Source organism: Gorilla gorilla, chromosome 2 (genome assembly GCF_029281585.2).
Source record: "Gorilla gorilla gorilla isolate KB3781 chromosome 2, NHGRI_mGorGor1-v2.1_pri, whole genome shotgun sequence".
NCBI classification, from domain to species: Eukaryota; Metazoa; Chordata; class Mammalia; order Primates; family Hominidae; genus Gorilla; species Gorilla gorilla.
Window position 1 is genome coordinate 196,061,235 of NC_086017.1, and position 19,083 is coordinate 196,080,317.

General features: G+C 36.4%; 1 protein-coding gene across 2 annotated transcripts in view; it reads left to right on the plus strand.

Annotated features, from left to right (window-relative positions):
• Positions 1-19,083, plus strand: part of VPS8 (VPS8 subunit of CORVET complex) — a 239,072-nt gene that overhangs the window by 146,562 nt on the left and 73,427 nt on the right. For both annotated transcript variants that reach the window (XM_063704436.1, XM_004038141.4), the window contains exons 37-39: positions 6,227-6,316; positions 8,430-8,472; positions 13,415-13,518. In XM_063704436.1, the coding sequence (XP_063560506.1) occupies positions 6,227-6,316; positions 8,430-8,472; positions 13,415-13,518 (237 nt within the window). The remainder of the gene's footprint in view (positions 1-6,226; positions 6,317-8,429; positions 8,473-13,414; positions 13,519-19,083) is intronic.

Here is a 19,083-nt window from a genome sequence, read left to right on the forward strand (position 1 = left end):
CTTTTTGAAACAATCTGTTGGTTGTGAAAATGGGTCAGTTTAGTTAAATAGTTGCATCTCATTTTAGGAGGTGGTGGTGGTGTAAGTGTGTTTCTGACAAAGGTATAGGCACATAGGCATTTAATAAAAGACATTTCTATAGAAACAAAAAGGAAACAAAAGTTAATGTTTGGAGCAGTCTCTAAGCTTGTCTCTCAGTCTGGAGGGGAGCCAGCTGAGAATATTTCAAGATTTGTGTTTAAAGTATCTATAGTTGGGGTGGAAGTAGGAAATGGCAATCGGACAGATTTTCCTGGATTGCCATTTGAATGAGGTGTTCCAGTGAACTTTCTGTCCATAAAGAAGTTGTTGTGGTGATTCCTCCAAAGTTAATATCAAGTTGTCTAGCTTTAGTGTGCAGAGCTTCAGGAAAAGCAGTTTTAATTTCAGTGATTCCAAGTCAGAAAATTGGGAGAAAATGTTCAAATATTAGTTTGGAGAGTTGGTCAGATATTGGAGGAAACTAAAAATTCAGATTTAGTCAAATTGCAAGTAAATAATAAAATCTCAAAAACCGTGAGTTAGAATCTCATAATGTTTACTGTAGTTTTTTTTTTCTGAAATAGTTTTTTCTCCAGTTCCCCCATTTTTACCAAAAATAATCAGAGTAAGTTCAATTGACTTGTAAAATAAGTTTAGTGTCATATTTGGCCTAATTATTGATATAAGTACTGCAAGAGTAGTGATTGGCCATTTAGGCTTTTTAAAAATCTCCTCTGCTGAAACTTACAAGAAATCTCAGAGTAGACCTTTAAAAGTCTCTCATCTTCAGGCTGGGAAACAAAGCCATGGGCTTGCCATCATCTGATTTTACCTGTAGTACCTGGGTATACTCTTTTCTTGAGGACCCCAAATATTCTGAAGTTCCTGGGCTTCTCAGGAAGTGACATTCTTTACTTACTGCCGGGCTAGGAACCCTGTAAGCACACCGTCTTGACAAGGTACCAGGCCAGTTTTTCCAAGGCCTTCATTGCCTCCTTAAAGTTAAGCTTAGTTTCTTAAAGGAGTCTGGTTATATCTAAAAATAATGACATCCCAGTCAAAGCCTTGGTAATATAACCCATGTTTCCAATTTTTCTGCTACAAACAGAACAAATTCTTACTGAACTCATGAAAATAACTATATTGCCATAGAATATGAATATTCAGTTTCTGAATTTGGGAAGGATCAGGTATAGAAAAAAGTAAATGTTTTAATTTTGCCAGAAAAATATACTTTACCAAATTATTGTAATGCTATGAATAGCCACCGCCCCCCACCACCACCCCAGAAAAAAAATGTTTTCTTAACTCTGGAAAGCAACATATAAAAAGTATCAGCAGTGTTTCAAACAAGTCATAAAAAATTTTTTCAGTCCAGTGTAATTATTCTTATTTTTCTTAATGTCAGTTTAGCAATTTTATGAGGCCAGGTTTATTTGCTTTTTCCATTGGGGTTTGGGAAATTTTTACCCAATCCAGTGATAATATGGTGTCACAGTTGTCAGAAACCTGTATTCAAGAGTATTTGTTGCACTTTTTCTTTTTTCTTTTTTTCCCTTCTATTCTTTTATTTTTATTTTTTTAATTTTTTTAATTATACTTTAAGTTCTAGTATACGTGTGCACAACATGCAGGTTTGTTACATATGTATACATGTGCCATGTTGGTGTGCTGTACCCATCAACTCGTCATTTACATTAGGTATATCTCCTAATGCTATCCCTCCCCCCTCCCCCCACCCCACAACAGACCCCGGTGTGTGATGTTCCCCTTGCTGTGTCCAAGTGTTCTCATTATTCAATTCGCACCTATGAATGAGAACATGCGGTGTTTGGTTTTTTGTCCTTGCGATAGTTTGCTGAGAATGATGGTTTCCAGCTTCATCCATGTCCCTACAAAGGACATGAACTCATCCTTTATTATAGCTGCATCGTATTCCATGGTGTATATGTGCCACATTTTCTTAATCCAGTCTATCATTGTTGGACATTTGGGTTGGTTCCAAGTCTTTGCTATTGTGAATAGTGTTGCACTCTTTTTCATGACCTCCTTGAAGATGCAACACTTTAGAATTTGCAAGGAGATTTCAGAAAAAAGGCGTCAAAATAAAGTAACTGTGGACAAAATGACTTAAAATGGCTGTGATTAAAGGCATAGTTGTCAAGGATATTTGGTTATTTTCTGTGGCCTACAACAGTTTAACATAATAACCCAAAATATGACTGATAACATATACCAAGACATAACCAGATTTCTAGGAATCTCATAGAATTTTGGAACACATATTAATAACACTATATACGAATTCAACTAAAAGAAACATGATTTCTTATGTCACAGTGTTTCCCATATAATTTAGCACATCAGATAAGCTGGTGTATTCTCTCTTTTTTGTGTGCTTCAGGGACCCTCTGCAACATCCCAATATTAGGTTGAGGTTAAAAAGACTCAATTTTAGAATCTGAACTTTGATTTTGAGAAGCCTGTCAAACATGTCAAAGGTTTAAAAGATTGGATCAGAATAGGATCACAGTTCACTGTGAAATAATGATAATTCATAAGTCAAAGTCATAATTAAAAGGGAGACTCACATATGAAGTTACCTGTGTAAGTTTATACCTACTGAGTGGTAGCCCCTGAGATTGAACCCACATAGTCTGACTCTGTAGTGCATGCTCTTAATTGCTTGGATAAACTGCCTCTCCATTTATTTTAGTAAAGTCAGCTTTATAGAAATTGTTATTGATCAAGCATGATAGGAATTCTAACCAACTCAATAAGCATAGAAAAAGGAACATAGTAAAAATATTGAAAGGAGACCAAACTCTTGTTTGCAGACACCGATGATTAGTCTTGTTGTGCCATAAAACTTAATAGACTAAATAGCAGTTGAGTAACTTCAGCACATTCATTGCCTTAATTCTCTTCCCTTATTTTCTCTTGTTTCTAAATGAAAATGTACAGACACACACATTATTTTCTATAACAGATTAGTATGTTTCCCATTTAACATTTATTTTTCAGCTGTCATGTATCGCTTTTCCTTTGCTGTCAACACTTCTGAAACAGTTGCCTGTATTTTCTGCATCTACCTCCTGAATTGCCCACACATACTTTTAAAAATGTTTAATTATGAAATATTTCAAATTTACAGAAATGTGCTGAATATCAATTATGTATATACCCACCAACCAAATTTTACAGTTAACATTTTGCCATACTGGCCTTAGTTCTTTGTTATCTTATTGTTTTTGTTTGTTTATATTAAAAGTAGAGTACCCATTATCTGTCTTATTCCCCCCCTCTCCCCTGAGGTCTCCACCATCCTAAACTGGTGTTTATCCTTCTGATCTGTGTTTTGAATTTTTTCTATATGTATATGTATCTATAAAATACATGCTAGTTTTATATGTTTTTAAAATTAGTATTAATATCATACAGTAGATATTTTATTATTATAAGTTGCTTTTTTTTTTTACCAATTTTTTTTGTTTTTGTTTTTGTTTTTTTGTTTTTGTTCTTTTTTTAGACAGTCTCTCTCTCTGTCACCCAGGCTGGAGTGCAGTGGCATGATCTCAGCTCACTGCAACCTCCACCTCCCAGATTCAAGTGATTCTCCTACCTCAGCCTCCCAAGTTGCTGAAATTATAGGTGCACACCACTGTGCTAATTTTTGTATTTTTAGTAGAGATGGGGTTTCACCATGTTGCCCAGGCTGGTCTTGAACTGCTGACCTCAAGTGATCCGCCCACCTTGGCCTCCCAAAGTTCTGGGATTACTGGCATGAGCCAGTGCACCCGGCCGCTTTTACTAAATTTCTAAAACATTTTTATACATGTAGATCTACTTCATTCATTTAATGATCTTATGGTAATCTATCAAATGAATGTGCCAATTTATTTATTTCCCTGTTGGTAAACATTTAGATTGTTTCCAATCTCTTGCTGTTGTAAACAGTGTTACAGTGTACATCCTTGTATATATCTTCTTGTGTGCCCATATGAGGGTTCTCTGAATAATATACTTGCAAATGGAATTGTTTAGACAACAAAGTAGTGTAGTTCTACTGATTGCCAAGTTGATTTCCAGATTGTTTCTGTTCTCATCAGCAGTGTCTGATATTTGCTATTTTTCACATCCTTGCTGATACCTAGTATTTTTAGTCTTCTTAATTTTTGCCGTGGTGGGTATTAGTGATTACTCATGACATTAAACATCTTTCCATATGTTTGATGACCATTGGAATTTTCTTTTCTCTGAATTATTTATTCATGTCATTTGCCCATTTTTTCTGTTGAGTTTCTGTGGTTCTCTTATTGAGTTCAAGAAGTTTTTTCTGATTTCCCAATCTCTAATCCTTTGCTAATTTTATGTGTTGGAGGTACTTTCTTCCAATTTATTATGGCACATCATTTAACTTGGCTTTTAGTGACTTCTGTTTTAGTTTACCATTCTTTAAGGCTTAAGTGTGTGTGTGTGTGTGTGTGTGTGTGTGTGTGTGTGTCTTATTTCCTTTCCTATTTTAATGGAATAAAGGACATTCTCTTTTATATATAAATTTTATAGTTCAGCTTCTTACATTTAGGCTTTTAATCCATCTGGAGTTAATTTTTGCAAGCTGATCAAAAGAAGGATTTTTATCTTCCACATGATGGCTAATGGTCCATGTGGCATTTTATTATCCATTCCTCACTGGTTTTTAATGCCATACTGCCATATACTAAACTCCCAAATATACATGACTGTGGGTTCCATTCTCTTCCTTTGGTTGTCTTTCCCTATATCCATACCACATATTTTAATTAATACAGCTTTTCAATAGATTTATTATTTGGAAAAAGAATCCTCCCTCCTTATTCTTTTTCTTTAAAATGCTTTGGCTATTTTTAGTGTCCTACATCTCCTAGTATTCCACATGAATTTGGAGATCACATTCTCAAGTTTCTTTAAAAGATACAAACTCTCTGGAATTTTGATTTATGAATACATTGAATTTATAGACTAATTCAGAGAGAACTGACATCTCTATAGTGTTGATTCTTCTCTTTCAGGAAAATGTATGCCTTTTAAACTGCCTTTTCTGCTCTTTGGTGAGGTTTTATAGCTTTTGTATAAGGTTCCTGCACATATTAAATTTGTTCATAGTTACTTTATAGTTTTTGTTAATATTGTACAAGGAGATTTTTCAAGATGACCTTTCTATATTGATTGCTGCTGCTGTTTTAAAATGTTACTAATTTTTGTACATTGTTTTGTATGGAGCAACCAGGAAGAATTCTTTTAAAATTCAATTTCTAGATTTTTATGACAATAAGAATAATGGCAGTTTTATTTTAATTCCAATCTTGTAGTTTTTTCTTTCTCTTATTGGATGTCTAGGATCTCTAAGGTATTGGCAAATAGAAGCACTGACAGTATGACTTCTAACCTTGTTCCTGATTTAAAAGGGAACATATCTAATATTTTACATTAAATATGGTATTTATCATAGGATTTTGGTAGATAATTTTTATTAAGAAAATGTTATCCCCCGTTTGAGTAAGAGTGTTTTGTTTTTGTCATGATTCGGTGCTGTATTTTGCCAAATGCTTTTCCTGCATTTATTGAGACTATCATGTTTTTTTCCTTTGTTCTGTTAAACTGTTAATGTGTTATTTGTTCTAATAAACATTTTTTCTAACCTGTTAATCTTTTCAAAAAAGCTACATTGGAGTTTGTGAAATCTCTCTTTGCTGTCATTTCTGTACTTTTTTCCTTTTTTCTCCCTAGCCTAACTGATACTTCTTTTTTTACTAATTAGAGATTTTGTTTATTAATTTTTATTAATATTTCACAAGTTGATGTGTAATGTTTTCATTGTCATTTTCAATTTTTTAATAATTATACTTGATCAAGTTCTAGTTTGTATTGTTAGTATGTATGTATATAAGTTAGCTTTTCTCCAGTGTGTGTACCTAATTCAGGTGTGTAACATTTTTTTAAAATAAATAAATGAAAAAAATGAGTGAATTTGGTCCAGTTAGAACTCCCAAATGATCTACTATATGACTAGAAAGTCAGTTATTTGCATATTATACTGTAAAATATCATACTAATAAGGTATAAATTCATTATTTATCATATGAGTTTTTTCATCCTCAATGGGATCTTCCCACTCCACAAACAAGATTGGTGAATAAAAATATTTATCTTTTTTATTTCCTAGATTACTCAGAAGTATCAACTTCATGAAGTCACTGCTTATCTATTGGAAAAGAAAGGAGATATTCATGGTGCCTTCCTAATAATGTTAGAGGTAACACTTTACTATGTTTCTTTCATCATATTTCTGTCTATTCCTCTATTCATTCATGAATCCATCTTAATTATGTTTCAAAGCAAGTTGCAGACCGTAATATATTTTACCCCTGAATATTTTTATCATGCATAGCATTAACTAGAGTTTAATATTTCTTTGTGGTACTTTTTTAAAAGGTAAAATGTACAACAGTAAAAAAAAGTCATAAATGTACTATTTGATGAGTTTTTGACAAGTATTTTTATATATATACCACAATCTGTTTGCCCATTCCTCCTTCAGGGGACACCTGGGCTGCTTTACCTTTTGGTTGTTGTGAACAATGCTGCTGTGAACATGGGTGTACAAACACCTTTGAGTTCTTGCTTTTATTTCTTTGGGATATATACCCAGAAGTAGAATTGTTGGATCAAATAGCAATTCTATTTTTAATTTTTTGAGGAATTGCCCTACTGTTTTCCATAGCAGCTATGCCACTTTACATCCCTACCAGCAACACTCAGGGGTTCCAGTTTCTCCACATTCTTGCTAACACTTTCTGTTTTCTTGATAGTAGCCATCCTGATGGGTGAAGTGACGTAGCAGTTTTGTTTTGTTGTGTTTTTTAATATTGTCGTGTGGCTAGGAATAGATTAGGGATATCATATTTATATTTTAAAATGTTCCATATTGGCTTCTCGTTTCTTTCTAGCCATATGATTCTAAAATAAGCCAGGAGGAATCATCCACAGAGGCTTTGTGTAGGCTCTTAATCTCTTCTAATCTGTAAATTACTCCTATACCTCTTTCTTTTTCTTGCAATTTATTTGTTGACAATACCATGAACCTAGTTTTAAGGAATAAATAAGAGTATTTCTGACGTTGATGAGAGGAGAAACAGAAGATCTCTGTGGGGAATGAGGCCATCATTCATAAAGGTTTAGGAATACAAAGCAAAGAAGTATGGATGACCAAGAGAGTGCCAGCAGCTTCACTAGGGCTCCGCTGTGTAATATATAGGCAGGTCAGGCGAGAAACAACGGCTAGGTCCAGATTTGGACAGATTTTGTTGGACATGCTAAAGAATTATAGCTAGTCTTCTTGTCACACGGGATCAAATAAAGGTTTTTAAGCAAGAAACAGATTTGATGTTTGTTTCGTAAAGACTACTCTGGTGACTGTTGGGGGATGGAAGGCAGGATACAGAGAAGAGGGAGGTAAAACAAAGCAGACAGTACTTGGGAGGCCATTGCAATGGTACAGGTATGAGTCTATGAGAGCTTGAACTGGGTGTGTCAGTGGCAATGGAGAGAAGAGGGATAGATTTGAGAAGTTATTGATCATTTGCATATGGTATGAGGTAACGGAGAGGAAGTAGTTGATGATTTTAGCTTATAAGCTTTTTACTCATAACCCAGTATATTACACCCCTTTTACTCATAACCCAGTATATTAGTCTGTTTTGTGTTGCTCTAGAGGAATACTTGAGGCTGGGTAATTTTTAAGGAAAAGAAGTTTATTTGGCTCACAGTTCTGCAGGCTGTGTTAGCATCTAGCATCTGCTTCTGGTGAGGACCTCAGGAAGCCAGGGTAAAGGAGAGCTGACGTGTCACATGGCATGAGAGGGAGCAAGAGTGGGGTTGGGGGAGGAGTGCCATGCTCTTTTAAACATCCAGCTCTCATGTAAACTAATAGAGGGAGACGTCACTCATTACCACAGAGGGGCACACCAAGCCATTCGTGACAGATCCACTCCCATGACCCAGACACCTTTGACTGAGTCCCACCTTCCAGTATTGGGAATCACATTTCAACATGAGATTTGGAGGAATCAAATATCCAAACTATATCACCCAATATGAATTGGATTCCCTTATCCAAAGTGACTGTGGTGGGATGACAGAAGCAGAGGTGGGCAAAATGAGTGCTACTTGATCTTTGGGTCCCTTTTCATACTGCTAGCTGTACTTTCTATAAACAGAAGAATTTACTTCTGACTGACAGTAAAGGACTGTTCTTAATAACCTTGTAGTTTTGAGGGGTTTACCTTTAAAATATGTTAATTCAAGTATTGGGTGGGTAGAACTATAAAGTGTTCCTTTTTAACTCCTATGTTCTTTTTATTTCCTAGAGACTACAAAGCAAACTTCAAGAGGTAACACATCAAGGTGAAAGTAAGTTCTTGAAAATAATTACAACATTTTTCATCCATGGACCCCATGTTTTAAAAGATGTTTAATAAATTGCATTTATTATGTAATAATTACACTTGCATATATGCATAATTACTGTTTATTCATTTTAACATGGATCCAAATTTTAGCTAATTTTCAAGAGTTCACAACAGGAAATCATAGAAACCATTGTGGCTTTGTGATGTTAATTTTCGGTGGAGTTAAATATACAGAAAATTAGGCACTGTTTGTTGGTTATCTTTTTTTTTTTTTTTTTTTTTTTTGAGACAGGCTTTCGCTCTGTTGCCCAGGATGGAGTGCAGTGGCACAATCTTGGCTCACTGCAACCTCCATCTTCCAGGCTTAAGCAGTCCTTCTGCCTCACCCTCCCAAGTAGCTGGGACTACAGGCGCATGCCATCACATTGGCTAATTTCTGTATTTTTTGTAGAGATGGGGTTTCACCTGTCACCCAGGCTGGTCTTGAACTCTTGGCTGAAGTGATCTGCACACCTCAGCCTCCAAAGGTGGTGAGATTGTAGACATAAGCCACCACGCTAGGCTGGTTATCTTTTTGTTTATACTTTTGCTATAACAAAAGTATGGTTTAGTTATGTTTAAATGAGGTATATAACTAACATCCTAAAAATTAATGTGCCAAACAACAGCAAATCAGAGCTTCTAATTAGTAGGACATTGAACATAGCCAATGTTTCCAAACCGACTTTATACAGTTTTAACCCAAAGCAGTAAAAGTTGACAATTTAGTATCTTGAGTGGTTTTGTCCTCAGCAAATACAAAATTTTCATCATATTCCTTGATATTTCAAAAAAAATTATTTTAATAAATTGTGGTGGCCAGGCATGGTGGCTCACACCTGTAATCCCAGCACTTTAGGAGGCCGAGGCAGGTGGATCACCTGAGGTCAGGAGTTCGAGATCAGCCTGGCCAACATAGTGAACCCCGTCTCTACTAAAAATACAAAAATTAGTTGGGTGTGGTGGCACACACCTGTAGTCCCAGCTACTTGGGAGGCTGAGGCAGGACAATCGCTTGAACCTGGGAGGCGGAGGTTGCAATGAGCGGAGATTGCAACACTGCGGTCCAGCCTGGGTGTCGCAACAGAGCAAAACTCCATCTCAAAAAAAAAAAAAAAATTATGGGTAAAATATACCCTAACATAAAATTTACCATTTTAACTATTTTTAAGTATACAGTTCAGTAGCATTAAGTATATTCACGTTATTATATAATCATTACCCCCATCCACCTCCAAATTTTTTAATCTCCCAAACTGAAAATCTGTACCTATAAAGCAACAGCTTCCCTATTCCCCTCTCCTCCCAGCCCCTGGCAAACACCATCTTACTTTCTTTTTTCACCATTCTTTTTCTGAATTTGATTACTCAACTATCTCATATGAATGAAATTATATAGTGTTTGTCGTTTTGTGACTTGCTTATTTAACTTACCATAAGGTTCATAAATGTTGCAGCATGTGTCAGAATTTTCTTCCTTTTTAAGGCTGAATAAAATGCCGTTGTATGTATAGACCACATTTCATTTATTCATTCATCCTTCAATGGACACTTGAGCCACTTCCACTTTTTGTCTATTATGACTAATGCCGCTATGAGCATGAATGTACAGTGTCTCTTCAAGACCTGGCTCTCAATTCTTTTGGGTATATAACCACAAGTGGGATTGCTGGATCAAGCATTAATTGTGTTAATTTTTTGAGGAATGGCCATACTGTTTTCCCTAGTTGCTGCTTCATTTTACATTCCCACCAACAGTACACAAGGGTTCCAATTTCTCCACATCCTTTCCGACATTTATATTCTCTTTTTTTTAATAGTAGCTATCCATATGTGTGTGAGGTAGTATCTAATTATGGATTTGATTTGCATTTCTCTAATGATTAGTGATGATTTTCGTGAGTATTTTGGCTATTTATCTACCTTATTTGGAGAAATGTCTATTCAAGTCCTTTACCCATTTTTTAATTGGGTTGTTTGTTTTCATATTCCTGGACGTTTTTAAAGTAGCCCTCCTGAAGATCAGGGAATCTCTTGGTGGGTGATTTTTACATTATCCTCTTTAACACACGTGTCTTAGAGACCCTTGGAACACACACTTCACTAACATACCGTTTCCCTAATTCTCTGTAGATTACTTACCTACATTTTTGTAGTAAGGTCCTAGATGATAGGGTCTATGTTGTTTTATGATCATCAGGTATTACAGTAAATCTTTTTGGAACGTCAGTGAACACTTGATTGACTTTCTTATATTGATAGTTCAACTGGACACTTAATTAACATTTTTGTACTGTCAGTATGTGTTTAGTCAGTTTGGTTATGTTTGTTACATTTTGTGGCAATTTTAAAAATTTAGTGTTATAAGAATAACTTTTTTTTTTTTTTCTGGGGGGACGGCGTCTCGCTCTGTTGCCCAGGCTGGAGTGCAGTGGCGCAATCTTGGCTCACTGCAACCTCTGCCTCCCAGGTGCAAGCGATTCTCCTGCCTCAGCCTCCCGAGTAGCTGGGATTATAGGTGCGTGCCACCACACCCGGCTAATTTTTGTATTTTTAGTAGAGACGGGGTTTTGCCGTTTTGGTCAGACTGGTCTTGAACTCCTGACCTCATGATCTGCCTGCCTCGGCCTCCCAAAGTGCTGGGATTACAAGTATGAGCCACTGTACCCAGCCCCACCCCCCCTTTTTTTTTTTTTTTTTTTTTTGAGATAGTCTTGCTCTGTTGCCCAGGCTGGAATGCAGTGGCGTGATCTCAGCTCATTACAACCTCCACCTCCCGGGTTCAAGTGATCCTCCTGCCTCAGCTCCTTGAGTAGCTGGGACTATAGGCATGTGCCACCACTCCCAGCTAATCTTTGTATTTTTAGTTGAGATGGGGTTTCACCATGTTGGCCAGGCTGGTCTCGAACTCCTGACCTCAGGTGCTCCACCCGCCTCGGCCTCCCAAAGTGTTGGGATTACCATCGTGAGCCACCGCACCCAGCCAAAAATAACTTTTCAAGACAATACATGAAAGACTGAGAAAAAAATTAAGAAGAGCATTCCCCCAAAATCACTACAATCATTTGCAGGTGGTATGTTTGCAAAGGCAGTGTTTTGAATTCCAGTGAAAATAAATTTTCCAGAAATAGTCTCATGCCTGCCATCTACTTTCTTACTTTTTTTTTTTTTTTTTTTTTTGAGACGGAGTCTCACTCCGTTGCCCAGGCTGGAGTGCAGTGGCGCTGTCTCAGCTCACTGCAACCTCTGCCTCCCAGGTTCAAGTAATTCTTCCTGCCTCAGCCTCCCGAGTAGCTGGTGTTACAGGCACCAGCCACCACACCCAGCTAATTTTTTTATTTTTAGTAGAGTTGGGGTTCCACCATCTTGGCCAGGCTGGTCTCAAACTCCTGACCTCAGGGTGATCCACCCACTTCGGCCTCCCAGAGTGCTGGGATTACAGGCATGAGCCACCACGACCGGCCCCATCTACTTTCCTATTCAATTTTGATAGTGTGCTTAAGTATTTGGGAGGATTTGCTAATTGTGCTTTGTTCCTATGGGCTATACACAGACTACTAAAACACAGATTCCCCTACCCACCGCACAAAGAACGTTAGTCTCCTGAAGGAGACAGATAAGTAAATAAAACCTTGTAGTACCAGTAGAATGGTGTGTCATAAAAGGTACACTGAGAGTGACTAAGGTGTGTGGAAAATTACAGAACTATTTGTAACCCATAAACCAGTGAGTTTTGTGGAAAACCTTCGAAGAAAGACTTGAAGGATAAATAGGAGTTTGATAGAAGCAGGAGAAGAACCTTTTAGGCTGAGGAAAACATGAACATGGACGTGCCTGACTAGTAATCGGTGAGTAAAAAAGAGTAGGGCAACAACACCAGAGCACGGAGGGTGAGATGAGCCCAAGTCTTTGCTCTGTTTACTTAGTGTCAGATCCTTACTTACATTCTATTTTTCAGAATTAGGAGTCCTTGGTGGTTTTTATGGAAGGGAATGATCTGTTTGAACTTGTGCTTAAGAGAACCCTAGTGACAGTATAAAAGAGAATGAGGGAGGCAAGATTGGGATGCCAAAAGTTCAACTAAGAGACTGTTGCAGTAGCATAGACGAGGTGATGAAAAGTTCCACCAGGGTAAAAGTTGTGGTCATACGCAAGCACAGAAGTAGAATCAACAAATATTCGCAAGTTATCTGAATGTGTGGGGTGAAGGAGAGGGAAGCACCAAAGATGAAGATTTATAAACTGGTTGACTTAAAGATGATGATTCCATTAACTTGGTTTGTAAATGGAGGAGGAGGAGCAGATTTGAAATGAGAAAAATAAGTTGGGTTTTGCACATATAAAGTTGAAAGTGCTTGCAGGACATCCATGTGGAAATAAATGTCTTAGATTCATTAGAAAATTCAACCTGTAGATTTTGAATGGAATAAAGATTGGAGATGTGTATTTGAAAGTTATGAACAAAGATATGAGAGTTGAAACAAGAATGGCTGAAATCATTGAGAAAATGAAGACAGACCTAAAATAGCATCTTGGGGGAAATATCTACATTTAAGAAGTAGGCAGAAGAAGAGATAGTATACCAAGAAAGGTGAATGGTAATCTCTCAAGTAACTAATCCTTAGACAGATGATTGGGGATTTTCCATATTTCCATAGCATATTGAAATGCTAAGTGTGATGTGCTTTATCTGTCCTACGAATGTAAAACATTTCTGTGGGAAACTCTTATTTCACAGAATAATCTGTTTTTTAATCTATAAAACATTAGCATCAGGTTTTATTAATTATTATATTCTAGAAAATGAAGGCGATGCAAAGAAAAAAAAATTTAACATTTCACAGAGGCTCTGAGATTATCAGCAACATATCCTTAAATGATGTTTACACTTTTTCTAAATCTAGATACCAGAGAGGATCCCTCATTGAAGGATGTTGAAGATACTATGGTGGAGACCATTGCTCTTTGCCAGAGAAATTCACATAATTTGAACCAGCAGCAACGTGAGGTAGGAGAATGATTGTCTAGGTATTTAAAAGCCTGTACTTGGCCAGACATGGTGGCCCACGCCTGTAATCCCAGCACTTTGGGAGGCCGAGACGGACAGATCACCTGAGGTCAGGAGTTTGAGACCAGCCTGACCAACATGGAGAAATCCCATCTTTACTAAAAATACAAAAAATTAGCCGGGCATGGTGGCACATGCCTGTAATCCCAGCTACTCAGAAGGCTAAGGTAGGAGAATCGCTTGAACCCAGGAGGCGGAGGTTGCGTTGAGTTGAGATCGCACCATTGCACTCCAGCCCTGGGCAACAAGAGTGAAACTCCGTCTCAAAAAAAAAAAAAAAAGCCTGTACTTGTCTGAAACTAGGAATCAGTTCTGTTTCCACTGCCCTCTCAGCCACCCGGGTTTAATTCAAGTGGATTTTAATCACTTCTTAGTGTTCCCAGGAGTAGGAGACTCCCGAAGTTATTATAAAGAGTGTGTGGCTTCTTTGTTCTCACCAAAGGCTTTATATTCGTGGTTTGGCTGTGCTGCAAAACTTAAGGTGCATGATACTAGATGTGCCTGTTCTCTTTGGACTGAGATTTTGTGTATTCCATGTAGTTGCACCAGAGATAGGTCATCATTTATCATCGTCTCTATTCCCTGTGGTGAAAGTAGGCATGAAGAACTGGAGGAAAGCCCTCAAGGGCTGCAGAGAAAGCTGAAGAAAGGTTAAAGAAGCCTATGGTGTAGTAATTCTCAACCTTGGTTGCACACTAGAGTCACCTGGGGAGCTTTGAACAATTCCAGTACTCAGGCTGCACCCCAGGTCAATTACATTAAAGTCTCTGGGGATGAGACCCAGCCACCACCATGTTTTAAAGCTCCCTTCATGATTCCAATGTGCAGCCAAGGTTGGAACCACTGCTATCACAGATCCCAGATGGCACAAAAGAAGAAAACAAAACTGAAGGAGGTATCGTTGAGCAGCAGGTGCAAGGTGGGAGTTACAGCAGTGAAGCAGAAACTAAGGGGGCGAGATGTGATTTGATAGTTAAATTCTGCAATAGTTTTAAGAAGTAAAGTTGTATCATGATATGGCTTAACTCTTCGCCTGCCCTTCCAGGGCTCAGGCCTCTGACTTGACACTGCCTGGCCTCTTTCTAATGCCTGGGTTTTTGAAATGGGGAACAGGTTAATTATATATCTATATTTAGCCATACATGTTACAATGAAAACAATAAATCATGGCATATTTTCTGTTCTTCTGAGATGAGTAAATTTCTCCTTTAAGTTTTTGTCCAGAATTTTTCAAGGTCATAAATTATGAAAAGTCTTTAGAATGTAAATTGTGTATAACAAGCCTAGTTACATAAATGTGATTGCTTTTCTTTATTAAAAGAAACTGTCTGTGAAATGATACATACTCATCATTTTTAAAAATCGTGAAATATAGAAAGTTATGCAGAAGAATGGGTTTTTTTTAATTAAAATATATTCATCCCGTCACTCAGAAATAACCATCATTATCATTTGGTGAACATAACTTTAGATATTTTTTGTCTGCCTAGATTGATATAATTTTAGTAAAATTGCATTAAATAATGCTTGCTTTTAAAAATATAGTACTCAAAAAATATATGTATATTACTCAGCTTCCCATAGGAAACTTAAGTAAAACTAAAGAATGTTCTTAATTGATGCATAATAATTATACATATTCATGGGGTTAATGTGATATTTTGATACATGCATACAATGTGTAATGATCAAATCAGGTTACTTAGGATATCTGTCACCTCAAACATTTATCATTTCTTTGTGTTGGGAATATTTTGAGTCTTCTAGCGGTTTTGAAATATGCAATAAATTATTGTTTACTATAATCACCCTACTGTTTTGTTGAACATTAGAACTTATTAAAATTCTATCTAATTGTATGCTTGTACCCATTGACAAATCTCTCCTCATCCCCCCACCCATCCTTACCAGTTTCTGGTAACCATTCTACTCTATTCCTCCATGAGGTCAACTTTTTTAGCTCCCCACATGTAATTCGGAACATGCGATATTTGTCTTTCTGTGCATGGCTTATTTCACATAACATTATGACCTCTCCTTCCATCCTTGTTGCTGCAAGTGTCAGGATTTCATCCTTTTTTATGGCCAAATACCAGTCTATTGTATATATTTACTACATTTTCTTTATCCATGCATCTGTTGATTGACACTTAGGTTGATTCCATATTTTGGCTATTGTGAATAAGTGCTACAGTAAACAGGGGTGCAAGTGTCCCTTTGATATACTGATTACAATATATTTCCTTTAGATAAATACCCGGTAGTAGGATTGCTGAATTATATTGTAGTTCTGTTTTTAGTTTCTTCAGGAACCCCCATACTGTTTTCCAAAATGGCTGTACTAATTTACATGCTCACCAACCATGTACAAGGCTTTCCTTTTCTCCACATCCTCAGCAAGACTCATCTCTGATCTTTTCTATCATAGTTGTTCTAAGAAGTGTGATGTAATATCTCGTGATGACTTTGATTTACACTTTCTTGATGGTTAGCGACGTTGGAAGATTTTTTTCATGAGCCTGTTGGCCATTCGTATGGCTGACATCTTCTTTTGAGAAATGTCTATTCATATGCTTTGCCCACTTTTTAATTGGATTATTTAGTTCTTTTTTGCTATTGAGTTGTTTGAGTTCCTTATATATTCTAAATATTAGTCCCTTGTCAGATGACTAGTTTGCAAATATTATCTCTCATTGTACATGTTGTCTCTTCACTCTTTGGATCATTTCCTTGCTGTGCAGAAGCTTTATAGTTTAACATAATGCTACTTGTCTTTTTTTGTTTTCGTTACCTGTGATTTTGAAGTGTTAACTGTAAAATTTTTGTCTAGACCAATGTCCTGAAGTATTTCCCCTATATTTTCTTCCAGTAGTTTTATGCATGTGGGCTTTACGTTTAAGTCTTTAATCTATGCTGAGTTAGTTTTGTATATTGTGAGATATAAGAGTCTAGTTTCATTTTTTGCCATATGGATATCCAGTTTACCCAACACCATTTACTGAAGAGGGTGTCTTTTCCCTGATGTATATTATTGACTCCTTTGTGAAAAATCAGTCAGCTACAAATATGTGGATTTATTTCTGGGTTCTCTGTTCTATTTCATTGGTCTGTGTATCTGTTTTCATACCAGTACTGTGCTGTTTTGGTTATTACAGCTTTGTAATATATTTTGACATCAGGTAGTATGATGCCTATAGATGTATCCTTTTTGTTCAGGATTGCTTTTGCTATTCGGGATTTTTTGTAGTTCCATATGAATTTTAAGATTGTGTTTTCTATTTCTATGAAAAATGTTACTGGTATTTTGATAGGGATTGCATTGAATCTACACATTGCTTTGGGTAGTATTGTCATTTTAATATTCTTCTGATCCATGAGCATGGGATGTCTTTTTATTTGTGTATATTCAGTTTCTTTCATCAGAGTTTTGTAGTGTTCCATATAGAGGTCTTTCACCTCCTTGGTTAAATGTATTCCTAGGTATTTTGTTTTATTGTTTGTAGCTCTTGTAAATGAGATTGCTTTCTTGACTTCTTTTTCAGATAGTTTGTTATTGGTATGTAGAAATGCTACTGATTGTTGAATGTTGATTTTTGAATCCAGCAACTTCACTGAATTCGTTTATCAGTTCTAACAGTTTCTTGGTGGAGTCTTTAGGTTTTCATATCTATGAGATAATGTCATTTTCAAATAAGGACAGTTTGATTTCCTTTTTTCCAATTTGGATGCCTTTTATTTCTTCCTCTTGCCTTATTGCTCTGGCTAGGATTTCCAGTACTATGTTGAATAACAGTGGTAAAAGTGGGCATCATTGTCTTCTTCAAGTTCATAGAAAAAAGGCTTTCAGCTTTTTCCTTTTTGGTATGATGTTAGCTGTGGGTTTTGTTATATATGGCCTTTATTGTGTTAAGGTGTGTTCTTTCTCTGCCTAATTTATTGAGATTTGTATCATGAAGAGATGTTGAATTTTGTCAAATGCTTTTTCTGAATTGATTGAGATGATCACGTGGTTTTTGTTCTTCATTCTGTTGATGTGATGTATCACATTTATTTATTGACATGTTGAATCCTTGCATTTCTAGGATAAGTCACACTTAATCATGGCGTATTACAGTCAACCCTTGAACAACACAAGGCATGGGGTGCCAACCCCCTTGCAGTTGAAAATTTGCATATACCTTTGTCCTCCTTCCTCATTCCCCCTCTTGTATTCATCCATATCTATTGTTCCCATCATTACGTCCATGTATACCCAATGTTTAGCTCCCATTGTAATTATGTGTATATGTTTATAATTATTATACATTTCCATTTTTATGATATGTATGATGCCATGCCAATAATGAAATTCCCATGGACTCATACTTGCTTCCTACTCTCCTCTTCACATACCTACTAATTTTAATTAATCACAGTGTTTTACCTAATTAAGGTTTATAACACATTCTTTTCTGTGTCTATAATTTCCATAGTTGTTTAACTTTTATTTAGGTAGATCATACCAGTCTTTTTGTTACAATTTTTTTATTCCTAAATTTTTATTTTTATTCATCTTTTGATTGGCAGCCTGTATTTGGACTTTTTTTTTGTTGTTTTTTCATTTAACTTGCTCTTTCTTTCCCCAACTTTTATTTTAGAATCAGACAGTACATGACTTTTTGTTGTGTCTCTGCCAGGTTTTGGTATCAGAATGATGCTGGCCTTTGTCACCTAGATATATTGCAAGGTGTTGAGGTTTGGAGTATGAAAGAATAATCTGTCTCCCAGGTGGTAAGCATAGTACCCGATAGGTAGTTTTTATTCAACTCTTATCCCCCTCCTTCCTTCTTATATTCCCTAGTGTCTATTGTTCTCATTTTTATGACCATATGCCCAATGATTAGCTCTCACTTATAAATGAGAACACGTGGTATTTGGTTTTCAGTTTCTGAGTTAGTTTGCTTAGGATAATGGCCTCCAGCTCCATTTATGTTGCTGCAAAGGACATGATTTCATTCTTTTTATGGCTGCATAATATTCCATGGTGTATATGTAACACATTTTCTTTATCCAGTCCACTGTTGATGGACACTTTCTTGAGTCCATGTCTTTGCTATTGTGATAGTGCTGCAGTCAACATATGGTACATATATCTTTTTGATAGAATGATTTCTTTTCCTTTGGGTATATTCCAAATGGTGGGATTGCTGGGTCAAATGGTAGTTCAACTCTCAGTTCTTTTGAGAAATCTCCAAACTGCTTTCCACAGTAGTTGAACTAATTTACATTCCTACCAATAGTATATGTAAGTGTTCCCTTTCCTCCACAGCGTTGTGAATGTCCGCTATTTTTTGACTTTTTAACAAAAGCCATTCTCACTGGTGTGAGATGATATCTTATTGATTTGCATTTCTCTGATGATTAGTGATGCGTAGCATTTTTCTTCATATGTTTATTGGCCACTTGCATGTCTTCTTTTAAGAAGTGTCTGTTAGTGTCCTTTACCCACTTTGTAATGGAGTTATT